Genomic DNA, 12,477 nt, shown 5'->3' with positions numbered 1-12,477 from the left:
ACAGCTGGTTCCAGTGGTCCTCAGTTCAGCAAAACCTGCCTCCTCACCCTGTAAGAAAAGCTCCCACCTTTTTTATGACTATGCCTCATGGCTTGTAGGGGGCTTCCCTAGTGGCTCAGTGGTAAAGAATACGCCTGCAACGCAGGAGACACGGGTTCAATCCCTGTGTCAGGATGCTCCCCTGAAGGAGGAAATGGCAACCCACTCCAGTATTCTTGCCTGGGAAATCCTACGGACAGAGGAGCCTGGCGGGCTACAGTCCATCAGGTCTCAAAGAGTCCGACCTGACAGGGACTAAACAACAAGCTTGTGAGATCTTAGTTACCCGACCAGGGATTGAATCCAGGCCTCTGCAGTGAAAGCACAGAGTCCTAACCATTGGACTGCCAGGGAATTCCCAAGAAATTTCCCATTTTATGGCTGAGAAAGCTGAGGTCTGGAGAGGACCAGGCACAGCCAGTGCCACCCAGCCCCAAAAAACCAGCAGCACCGCCTGGCCAGTGTTTGACCTTTATTAGGAGGTGAGGTGAGGAGGAGGGCCTGACCTGGGTGCCCACTCTCCATCAGTGACCCCCCATCAGGAGTTAAGGCTCCAAGCAGCAAGTGAGAGGAGGGTGCCCAGCTCAAACAGTCGAGGCCTGGAGGCGGCCCCCGAAATCTGCCCGCTGATGGGCAGTCCAGGGGCCTAGGTGAGGCTGGTGTTGGAGCTGCTAGTGGCACTGCCCCGCTTCTGCAGGCAACGCACGGAGCTGGGGACCTGCAGGCCAGTCGTCACATGGAAGCTGCCACACCACACCTGAGGGACAGTTAGGGCAGGGAGAAGGGGACAGACAGGCTCAGCAGGAAAGCCAACCCTCGCGCCACCCTGATCTTCCTTCCCTGGGCCCCTGACAAGGCCTCACCGTGAAAGCTGGGAGCAGCGGCTGTGTGAACTTGGCCTTGAAGGTGTGCAGCAGCTGTTTGGTACGGCCATTGTAGAAGGACAGGAGGCCTAGAGTGGAGGGCCAGAGCGACAAAGGGACCGGTGAGAGAGGTTTGGGCAGAGATAGTAGAACAGTGGAGAAGGGTGGCCAGAGGCCAGCCAGGGCTCGGAGGGGATCACCTTGATGGAAGTCGCAGTGCACGCCCAGGCAGTCAGGCACGGGGGCGTCCAGCATCTTGGCCTTGTTGGCGTGTTTGGCAGTGAAGCTGACCTGCAGCCAGTTGTTGACGTGCAGGCACCAGGACGCAGCCGTCTTGCCCAGCTGCTCGAAGCGGCCCAGGCTACGGTAGGCCACCCCCACGCCAAACGCCTTGCTGTCTGGCTCGTAGCGCACCTCCCAGTAATGTTCCCCGCCGTCAATCAGCGTGTCCCCTGGGGGATGGGGCAGGCAGGGAGACTGGGTAGAATTGGCTCCTGGGTGCCCTTTCAAAACGGGCAGCCAGACCCCAGCTCTTTCCTCCAGACACTGCCCGGTCCCCAGCTATCCCATGCCTCCCTAGATACTAAGATACTAGATATCTGACCAAGCCCAGATAAGTCACCAAGTCTCAGCGAGATATCAGTTAATCTACACCCTCCCAGGATCCTGGATCCAGATTCTTGTGACTTCAGTGATTTTCCCATCTAGCTATTCCTGCGCTGCAGCTTCTCCACCCACTTCTGCCCCACCAGACCATATCTCAGCTCCTCATTCAGCCCAGGAAACCAGCTACTCCCAGGACTTCCCTGGTGGTCCAGTGGTTAAGACTCCGCTCTCCCAATGCAGGGATCTGGGTTCCACCCTGGAATCTGGTCAGGGAACTAGATTCCACATGCTACAACTAAGAGTTTGCATGCCACAACTAAAGATCCTGAGTGCCGCAACTGAGACCCAGCACAGCCAAAAAAAATTAAAAAAGAAACCAGCAACTCCCTAACTTCATCTCCGACCCTCATCGCCTCCCAGGTATTACAGACCACACTGGCTTCTGCATAGATCCTGACCCCTTTCTCGAGGTTTTTTTCAGGACAGTGGTGATTTCCAGGAACTCCTGTTCCTCCTCAGACTCCAGCTTCTCCTCCACAGGATCCAATCAGTCCTGTGGTGCCAACCACATCTCTCACCCTAGTCATTCTCTCCACTTTTCAGACTCAGCTACTCTCTGGCTCCTCCACTCACCTTAAGCCACTTCCCTGAGCCCATGTCTTGCTTCAGCTCCTCCACAAACCTGGCTAGCCACAGGCAACTATTCTTTCTAGCTACTCCCCGAGTCTCAGCTACTCCCTGGGTCTCATCTACTCCACAGACTTCAGGAAATTCCCCCTCAAGCTACTGCTCAGCCCTCCCCAGTCTAGAGCATCCATAAGTTCTGACTTTCCCCCAATGATCCCTCAGCCCCAAATCTTCCCATTCCCCCAACGTCACAATAACACATCACTGGTACTGTTCCCATAGAAGCTTTTTGACACCTGCTTGTTTCCCCAGCCAAAGGAATTCCCTCCCACCAACCCCTATCAGGCCCCTGCCCAGACTTCTTTCTAGTCCTGTCTTCCCTCCTCCTTACCCAGCACCGTGTAGGACTCAGCTGTGAAGCGATCCCGTCCCCCACGACCTGAGGGCATCCTCTTGGGAGATGGAGTACCTCTGTGGGTGACAGGGAGGGGGAAGTCTCAATCAGACCTCACCTCTCCCATAGGAGGGCTTCCCTGGTCCACCCCAGTCACCATGAACGTTTCATCTTTCCTGGACTGTGTGTGGTTCTTTTCATACACAGGGTCTCTCATGTTGGAACATACCTGTGCCCTTCCTCATCTGGAAAAATCCTATTTGACCATCAAAACCCACTTCAAAGATTCCTCTCCCTTATTCACTCTTTGGGCTCCCCCCACTCCATGTCCCTCCCCCTACCCCAGCCTTGACCATACTGGATTCTGTATGTCCATGTCCAGCTTGATCTCCTCCACCAGAGACTCAGGGAGGGGAGAGGGCGGGCTACCTGGCTGGGGAGTTGACGGGAGACGCCGTCCGCCCCTTGCCATCTTTCTCGCGAGCTTTGATATCCTGCACCTTCCCGCCCATGGCGTCCCACTCCACGGAGAGATCATCCACCCGCAGGTTCTGGTGGGATGTGGACGCATCCAGGCGGAACATGAACGCTGGGGCCAGGCAGACACAGGAGTCACAGAGATGGGAAAACCCAGAGACACAGAGAGAGACAGACAGTGACTAAGGCAGACCATGACAGGGACAGAGAACAGAAAGAAACAAAGAAACAGAGACTAAGACCAAGAGAGAGAAAAAGAGACAAATGCACAAAGGTTCAGAGATGGAGAGATATAGAGACAACAGGCAGAAAGGCACCAAAAGACGGGACAGGGAAGGGTGGAGAGGGCAGAACATGTAGCCAGAGGAGTGAAGGCCAAGGGCTAGTTGCCTAAAGGTCTCCCAGGTCTGAAGCCATTTCAAACCACTGTGCTGGCCTGTGCTTTCACTGGGGATTAATCCCAGAAAGGGAGCTGTGCTATAGCATGACAGAGCTAAGCTAGAGTGCAGAAAGGACTTCCTACCCGAACATGCAAAGGTATCACTGTGGGGGGCTAAGAAATCTATCTTCAGTACTGATACCCTATTTCCAATTCTATAGAGCACTTAGCTTTTTTTTTTTTTTTTTGAAGAGTGAGTTAGAGAGAGAGAGAGAGGGGGAGTGTGTGTGTGTAAAAACCATCCAGGTATGATGCGATCAACTGCAAATGCAAAGAACAATACCAAATTTATAGCAGACACTCAGGCTAAGGAATCTACTATGGATTGAGCACTGAGCTTCCTGGCAACCAGGGCAAAAAGGGCCACAGAACCCTGATTAGAAGATTCTCATTAGACACCAGTCCCTGGAGCCCTGGGAGTGAGTGGTTATGGAGTCACAGCGAGGGGAGGTATGGGAGTCAGTCACCTGGTGTCTCCAGGGTCACTGGCTCGGAGAACTCGCCTGAAACTGCCTTATTACAGGCCTTCACACGGAAATTCATGTATTTCATGTCAAACTTGAGACCTGCAAGGCAACAGAGAGGGCTTACCATTGTGTACTCTTTGAGTGATAGATTAGAGGCCTTTGTGTCCCACAGTCATCCCACCACCTCTCATTCTAAGGAGCATCTTGTAGACCACATGGTAACCCTGAGAAATCATCCGTGTCTTCATTCACCTGTGGGGCTATGGATCACTTGGCTCCACCTCTATTCCAGACTGGCCAATCAGTCTGCTTTAAGGATGCTTTAAGGCTCAGTCACAGCAATTGGTCCAGGAATAGGCACATGACCCAAACAGGTCAATCAGAATCTACCCTGGGACTCTGGCTGATATTAGAGTGAGTGGAGTCCCTCTTTCCTCTGAACTAGCCAACTAGGCAGAGAAGGCGATGGCACTCCACTCCAGTACTCTTGCCTGGAAAATCCCATGGACGGAGGAGCCTGGTAGGCTACAGTCCATGGGGTCGCGAAGAGTCGGCCATGACTGAGCGACTTCACTTTCACTTTTCACTTTCATGCATTGGAGAGGGAAATGGCACCCCACTCCAGTGTTCTTGCCTGGAGAATCCCAGACGAGAGCCTGGTGGGCGGCCATCTACGGGCTCGCACAGAGTCGGACACGACTGAAGTGACTTACTTAGAAGCAGCAGCAGCCAACTAGGAGGAAGCCACTCCTGGGAAAATTTGCCACCATGTTGGCAACCCTACTTGAGAATGTCTGCTTTCTCAGAGCCAACAGTGTCTAGAACTGAGCTGAGTGAGTCATATGCTGGAACTCCTGCATCTAGCCATGACCAGTGCCTTAAAGATTTTCCCTAATAGTATCCTTTTAAAAAGTTATTATTAATTTCTTCTAATCTTAAAAAAATGAAAGCAACTATTGAACTGTCTTCCCCTCGTGCAAAACCTCTTTGGAGATATGTCCAGACCTCTCTCAGTGGCTTCATTCCCTCTCTCTCTTCTGGGCTTGTCAGTCCTCATCTAGTAGGTTCTCCTGGCTGACCACTCCTTCCTTCATGGAATTTTTCCTTGGCAGTCATGGCATTGCCCTCTACTGACTGCCCCCTCTGACTGCTCCCTCTTGGTCTTCTTTGCAGGCTCCTCTGTACTGCCAAATGTTTGGGTGACTCAGTCTAAGACCCTGTTTACCCTTAAGACACTATCTGCCTACCCACAGGGTACAAACAGCTCAACCTCTAGCTCAGACCACGTGTCCAGTTGCCCCGGGTGTTCCCTGCGGATGCCTTCTCTGGGCATTCCAAACAGCACTCAGAAATCCATGTTCTGAAACCTCTCATAGGTCCCCTTGCCCTCAGGATAAAGTCCCTATTCCTCTTCTCCCCTTTCCCTAGAGATGTTCGCTTTGCAAAGTTAACTAGTTCCAGACACAAAGGCTCAGTGTTCTGTCCTATGAGCCCTTGATCAGGCGGTTCCTTGGCCTGGAACTCGGTCTCCCCAGCTTCTCTTTTGGGCCTCGGCTTGGCTGTTACTTTCTCCAGGTGCCCACCCAGACTACCTCACCCTTTCTTGAATCCCCTCCTGAGTTCTGTAGTTTGCTCAGCAGCGCCACCTACTGCCCCAGCGCTAAGTAGAAAGTGTTAGTCGCTCTATCGTGTCTGACTCTGTGACCCCATGAACTGTGTAGCCTGCCAGGCTCCTCTGTCCATTGGATTTCCCAGGTGAAAATACTGGAGTGGGTTGCTATTTCCTTATCCAGGGGATCTTCCCGACCCAGGGATCGAACCCAGGTCTCCTAAATCGCAGGCAGATTCTTTACTCTCTGAGCCCCCAGGGAAGCTAAGACTACCACCCAGAAGGCTTGGATTCTGAATCGTGAACATATCCGACTTTTCACAGTGGGTGTCTATTTCCTAGTCTGCAACCTAACAATCATTTTCCCCACACTGAGCAGGGTTCACATAAAGATGAGATGGCCCAAGGAATATAAGTTATAAGAACTTAACCAAAACCCTCCTGTCTTCCAAACAGTCAACAAGATAGTAGGTGGATTGCAAATAACCACATGGGTTGTTTACATAGGTGAGTGATCATCTTCAGTATCACAGGTCTTGTGAGGGATTCAACTTCCTGCCCTGAGGAATTCGCTCACTATGGATTTTGGAAAAGGCCAGAGGGGTAAAGTGGATGCATCCGGAAGCCTGTGATGGAGAAGCTCTACACTTTGATTGTGGTGTAGTTACACAAATTTACATAGGGGATAAAATTGCATACAGGATTACACATGTACATGCAAATCAGTGCGTGCTAAACTGGTAAAACTGATGGAAAGTAAATCAACCCTGCAGACTATACTCGTGTCAGCTTCCTGGTTCTGGTATCGAACTCTAGTTATGGAAGCTGCCACTACTGGAGAAAGCTGAATATATACAATGTATATATATATATATATATATATATATTTCATTGTGTATACATATGATATATAATATGTGCTCAGTCTGTCCAACTCTTTGTGACCCCATGGACTGAAGCCCACCAGGCTCCTCTGTCCATAGGATTTCTCAAGCAAGAATACTGGAGTGAGTTGCCATTTCCTTCTCCAGGTGATCTTCCCGACCCAGGGATTGAACCCACGTCTCTTAAGTCTTCTGCATTGGCAGGTGGATTCTTTACTACTGGCGTCACCTAGGAAGCCCTGTGTGCGTGTGTGTGTGTGTGTGTGTGTGTGTGTGTACACGATGAAATATTATTCAGCCTTAAAAAGAAAGGAAACTAACACCTGCTACAACATGGCGAGCCTTGAGGACACGATGCTCAGTGACATAAGCCAGGCGTCCTGTATGATTCCATCTATATGAGGAACTTAGAGTAGCAACATTCCCAGGGACGGGAATTAGAATGGTGGGTGCCAGGGACCAGGCAGAGAGGAATGGAAGTTAGTGTCTAATGGGGACAGGGGAATTTCCTGGTGGTCCAGTGCTTAGGACTCTGTGCTTTCACTGCCAAGGGCACGGCTTCAATCCTTGGTCAGGGAACTAGGATCCTGCAAGCCATGTGGTAAGGCCAAAATTTAAAAACAAAACAAACAACAACAGTAACAAAAACGAATGGGGACAGTTTCAGTTTTGCAAGCTAAGAAGTTCTGGAGATGGATGGTGGGGTGATCGTAGCACTGAATTACTGAATAGCTGATCTGCATACTTAATAGTGACCATGGTGGATTTTACCTTATGTGTATTTTGCCACAATAATTTTTTAAAAAAGACCGGGGGGAAAATGGGGTGTGTTTATTTTGATTTCCATGCAAAGGATAAGCTGAGAGCTTTTCAGGCCCTCTTCTCGGCTGCTGGCTTTTCTTTCCTGCAATTAGCAGGCTTATTATTAAGCTTGTATGCTAATTACAGATAGGGAGCAGGCTGATTATAGCCCAAGAGCCCTGGTGATAGTTATCTTGTCAGGGAGATTCTCCCTTCAGGGCTTCCCCAGGCTCAGGATGGTTTCTTAACTCATTAGGGACCCCTGATTTTACCCTCCTTCAGACCCTCTCCTATCAGCTGGATGGATTCCCCCAGTCTTTCTGCTTTCGTATAACTTCCAAGGAAATCCTCAGAGCCTGGGAGGACGGTTCCCTGAACACCAGTTCTATGAGAGGAGGGATTCTCAGGCACTTTATTTACTACTGTAAGGACAGTGCTTGGTATCCTGCAGGAAATAAGTCAAAATGAATGAATGAATGATGGGTCATAGAGATAAGACAGGGATGGAGCACACCCTTTCCAGGTGCTTCACTCAGTTCCCTCATCTGTAAAAAGCTGACAATAACACACTCATTGCTTCTGCTGCTGCTGCTGCTAAGTCGCTTCTGGGTAAAATGCTTAGCACATAGTAAGCCCTCAGTACATGGTGCAGGGCTGTCCCCGGCATCGTTTTCCTTATTATATGTTACTCTCCATCAGCCCAGCAGAGCCTTGAGTATGGTCCACGAGCCCCAGGTGGACTGATGGGGAAAGCTGAGCTGCCCTTACCGGTCAGGGTGTATTCCGTTTGCCGGATCCCCTCGATGACCATCCAGGGCTGGTCCTCCTTGAGGCGGGGTGGGCCCTCAAAGTTGGTCCGCCGATATTCCAGCACGAAGTGGTCAATCTTGTTGTCCTCGTCTGGCATGCGCCATACCAAGGTTACACAATTATCGGCCACTAGGGACTCGGTCAGGTCAATCACAGGGGCGCTAGGCACTGCCCAGGACAGAGGAGACAGGGGTGTCAGGGTGCGGGGCAGGGAAGCCTGAAGGGGCGTGCCTGGATGTAACCCTGCCCACCCACTAGACCTTCTTGGGGTCTGGGCGTCCTCCCGATAACAGGTTAGGGGCGGGGCTTCTCTGGGTTCCGTAGCCTGGGGGTGGAGCCTCCTCAGGGTTTCACCAAAGGGTGTGAGGCACAGAAGAGCTTTCTAAGGGTTCAACCAACGAATACTTGGGCTTCTCTGAAAATCCCACCATTTAGAGGTAGTAAGTTTCCAGAATGCTACCAATTGGGGTGTGGTCTCCATGGGACTCCACCCCTAGTGGGTGGGGATTCTTTAGGACTCTACCACAGGGTGGGGCTTCCCTGTGGCTCCACCCACTGGGGGGTGGGAATCCTCAGGGCTCCAAGTCAGGGCGGGACCTTCTGCAGTTTTCACAAATGGTTGTCAGCCTTATTCTGATTGTCATGCCTTGTCTCCGGGCTCTCTCCTAGACTTTGGGATTTTTTCCCCCTATCATACAGTGAGTTGCCCTCTCACCAGGCAGGAATGTGAGTGCCTGCAACATCCTCCGCTCCTGTGCAAAGTCCACCATGAGATGACTCATGTTGTCGCTGACCTTGGCTTTCAGTGACAGCCGGAAGGCGGGGGCCATTGTCACACTGCAGGGAAGGAGGTGGAGGCAGCCTGCACACTGCAGGGAAGGAGGTGGACGCCCAGGCCTAGTCCCCCGAGGTGTGTGTAGGGGGCCCCCTCCCCCTTGTTGCGGTCGGGTGCTCTGGGCCAAGGGACCCTCACCTGGGTGTTCCCACCTTCACAATGGGGGTGAGGCAATGGGGTGGGAGCCAGGTCCCAGCGTCTTACCCATCTTTGATTTGCTTGGCAGCCTAGAAAGAGGGACAGAACGAAAGCCAAAGAATTGTGTTGGCTGAATCAGAAACCCACTACACAGACAAGAAGACTGAGGCCCAGTCGGGTGTCCATGTGTCAAAGTGCCCCAGCATGGGGGCAGAAAGCCTTAGCCAGACCCTGATGGGATGGGAGGCAAAGACAGGCTCCCACCCCTATCCCCACCTCCCGCCTAGTGCCCAGTACATACAGTTGACTGATTTAGCAAATGAAAATATAGGCTACAAAGTTAAATTTGCATTGCAGATGAACAATAAATAAATATATACTTTTTATATAAGTAGACCCCATCCAATATTTCAGATATACTTACACTAAATATTGGACGTGACATATATTACTAAAAAATTAATTCCTTGTTAAATTTGAATTTCAAATAATAAATAAGTATTTTAGTGTAAATATGTCCCAGGCAACATTTGGGAAATACTTACACTAAACATTTGCATGAGATATACTAAAAATTTTATTCATTCTTTTTTTTTTAATTGGAGTATAATTTCTTTACAATGTTACATTAGTTTCTGCTGTACAACAAAGTGAATCAGCTGTATGGATACATATATACATGCTTCCTCTTGGACTCCTCTCCTACCTCCTTCCCATCCCACCCATCTAGGTCATCACAGAGCACCAAGCTGGGCTTCCTGTGAGTTTTAGATCTACCACAAAGAATTATTATTTTAGCATATGTCCTACCAATGGTGTTTAGGATGTACTCAGACTAAATCCTGCATGGGCCATAATCAGAGTAAAACATTACTCGTGGTTGATCTGAAATGCAAACGTATCTGGGTGGCCACTCTGGCTCCCGAGGCGCCCACCTGGGGAAAGTCCTTGCTGTCAGTGGCCAGCAGGGTCTGGTTGGCTGTCTCTAGAAGCTCTTCGGAGCTCTCCAAGGCTCGCGTGCAGGCAGCCAGCTGGTTCTGCAGGAGCCATGCCACCAAGAGAAGAGACATCTTACTCCACGGCATCAGAGCCTCCCAGGGCTCCTCATCGCCTTGGGGATCTGGGGTACCATGTCCTTCTCCAACTCCAGGTAGGAAAGGGAGGCTAGAGGGAGTTTGGGCCTCTCTGCGGGCAGGACATCAGAACCATTTGGGGATCCCTTCCTTAGAAAAGGACATGTCCAGGGACTTCCCTGGTGGTACAGTGGCTAAGACTCCATGCTCCCAATGCAAGGCGACTGGTTCGATCCCTGGTCAGGGACCTAGATTCCACGTGCTGTAACTAAAGATTCCACATGCTGCAACAAAGACCCAGAATAACCATATAAATAAAATAAGTGAATAATTTTTAAAAAGAAACAGACATGCCTAGGTCACATCTGAGCCTAGAGCTCCACATTCCTTGTGGATGGGCATCCAGGGTGTTAAGGGGTGGCCCAAGAAGTGCTGGTGTTGCCCTAGTGACCCCAGCTTGGAATCTGAGACCCCAGAGGAGCCATAGCCAGTGTTTGGCAAGAAGTGATGCCCTCAGATCTGAGGGACCAGTGGGAAGGGCTGAAAAATTGGAAGTGCGAGATGAAGACAGGTGGGGAGGAACAGCAGATGTAGGGATGGGGCTGCAGCAATGCAGGGGAGAAGGGATTAAGAGGGAGAGCAGGTGCGTGAGGGATGGATAGGTCATGGGCAGGGAGGGGGCTGGGAAGAGCTGACACCACTGGATGGTCTGGCTCAGGACACCAGGGACACTGGCGGCCCCTCTGGGAAGGGGCAAGAGAGGAGGAGCAGGTTCGGAGGAAGATGTTGAGGCCGGTCGGGCTCTGGGGAGTGTGCAGGGGATGGCATCTGGGAGGGGGTCTGGGAGAACACCCCCAGCCCCGGCCCCAAATCACACACACCTGCAGCTCATAGGTGCGGCTGGCACGGTCCTGCTTTATCTTCATGAGCATGCCCTCCTTCAGCTCCTCCAGGAGGGAGAAGAGGGACTGGAACTCGGCTTCCAGGTCCTCCTGCACCTTGGCCGAGTTTGCCTTGGAGAGACAAGGTGGGGTCAGAGCTGCCAGGACTGGCCAAGCTGCTGCTCAGATGGGCAGCAAGGCCCAGGGTCCCCAAGGGCAGGTTACCTTTATAGCTGCCCTTCCCCCCACCTTGGGGATAGGAGTGACTTCCTCACCTCCACGTTCAGCAGCATCTGCTTGAGGGAGTAAATGAAACTCTGGATCTCTTCATTTTTCACAGCCAGCGTTGTGATGATCTTCCTCAGAGCCTCCTGCCCCCAGAGAAGCATGCACAAACTAAGTCTCTCAGCCTGGCCAGGGCTCCTTGACTTGAAGCTCCCCCTTTCTGTCCTCCAGGGATCCAGGGAAGGGATGTGGGAGCCACTGTGCCAAAAAGCTTGGGCACCAGACAAGAGCAGGCCCTGGGTGGAGCTCTGGCCCTACAGCCCTCAGGAGCAGCAGGCATCGGGCACATTGAGCCCACCCATTTCAAAGGGGAGGAAACTGAGGCTCTGAGAGAACTTTTCAGGAAGCACAGACCCTGAGCCCCAGCCAGGTCTGCCTGAGTGCAAAGCCTTCAACCAGGTAACTATATCCTGAGGGGGGTGGGGGCATCATCGGGGTAAGGAGCTAGCTCCGGGAAAGAGACCCCAGAGGAAAGGGATACCCGCAGAACATGGGTTCATCTGGAAAACGGGAGACGCTAGGGAATCAGGTAAGTGGAGAAAGGTAAGGAGGTCTGGGGGAGGGGATGCCGGGAGAGGAGGCCGGCGTGGGTGGGTGCTTCTAGGGCCTGCAGCCCAAACCCAGGCCTCCCACGGGTCCTTTTCCTGGGGGCACGAGATTGGTGGGGGTCACCTGTGCTGAGCTGGCGGGGCGCCCACCGCGGCGGGGCGTGGCCAGGGTCGGGACACCTGGTCCGCAGTCCCGATGGAAGGCGTGGGTGATAGAGTCAAGGCTGGGTCCCCGATACTGGGGAGGCGTGGGGGCCATGAAGGGGATGCGCCTGAACTCAGGCCAAGATGATGTGGGTCGTGGCTAGGGTGGGGGGCTGCGGCGTCCAGAAGGGGGGCTAGATCCGGGCGTGGTTGCGGCGAGGGTGGGGCTTCGGCCGCAGAGCAGCTGGGGTCGGGGAAGCTGGGAGGACGCTGCGGCATTACCTGGTCCCCCTCCTCTCGTCCACCCCCGCTTCGGACCGCGCCCTGCCCCGCCCGGGTCTTACTTTCTGGTCCTCCATGGCTGCAGCCCAGGTCAGCCCGGCCCGACCCGCGGGCCCCACTCGCTCTTCTAGTCCCCAAGCTGCCTTTGCTGCTGCCGGTAGCCAATGGCCCGCCGAGCCCTCGCCGCCGCCGCCGCCGTGCCCCCAGTCAGCGCTCCATCACTGGCCGCAGCGCGCAGGCGCGCCCCTCGCTGCAAGCTGGGAAATGTAGTCTGT

The 12,477-nt window shown here is 52.7% G+C and overlaps 1 protein-coding gene across 1 annotated transcript; it reads right to left on the bottom strand.

Annotated features, from left to right (window-relative positions):
- Positions 1-496: 496 nt before the first annotated feature.
- Positions 497-12,421, bottom strand: FSD1 (fibronectin type III and SPRY domain containing 1). The gene is made up of 13 exons (XM_027547278.1): positions 12,265-12,421; positions 11,219-11,314; positions 10,944-11,075; positions 9,925-10,026; positions 9,056-9,078; positions 8,732-8,853; positions 7,975-8,184; positions 3,913-4,011; positions 2,959-3,118; positions 2,527-2,606; positions 1,103-1,354; positions 903-991; positions 497-796 (listed from the first exon to the last, which is right to left on the bottom strand). The coding sequence occupies exons 1-13, from the start codon at positions 12,277-12,279 to the stop codon at positions 686-688; spliced, it is 1,491 nt and encodes a 496-aa protein (XP_027403079.1). The 5' UTR covers positions 12,280-12,421; the 3' UTR covers positions 497-685.
- Positions 12,422-12,477: the final 56 nt, after the last annotated feature.

Source organism: Bos indicus x Bos taurus, chromosome 7 (genome assembly GCF_003369695.1).
Source record: "Bos indicus x Bos taurus breed Angus x Brahman F1 hybrid chromosome 7, Bos_hybrid_MaternalHap_v2.0, whole genome shotgun sequence".
Taxonomy (NCBI): domain Eukaryota; kingdom Metazoa; phylum Chordata; class Mammalia; order Artiodactyla; family Bovidae; genus Bos; species Bos indicus x Bos taurus.
Note: the sequence above shows the minus strand (reverse complement) of the source record. Positions and strands in the feature narration are given on the sequence as shown.

Coding starts and splice junctions, on each gene's coding strand:
- FSD1 (XM_027547278.1), bottom strand. Junction 8,854..9,055: donor GCCAAGCAAATCAAAGATGG/GTAAGACGCTGG, acceptor CCTTCCCTGCAG/TGTGACAATGGCCCCCGCCT. Junction 3,119..3,912: donor AGTGACCCTGGAGACACCAG/GTGACTGACTCC, acceptor GCCTGGCCCCAG/CGTTCATGTTCCGCCTGGAT.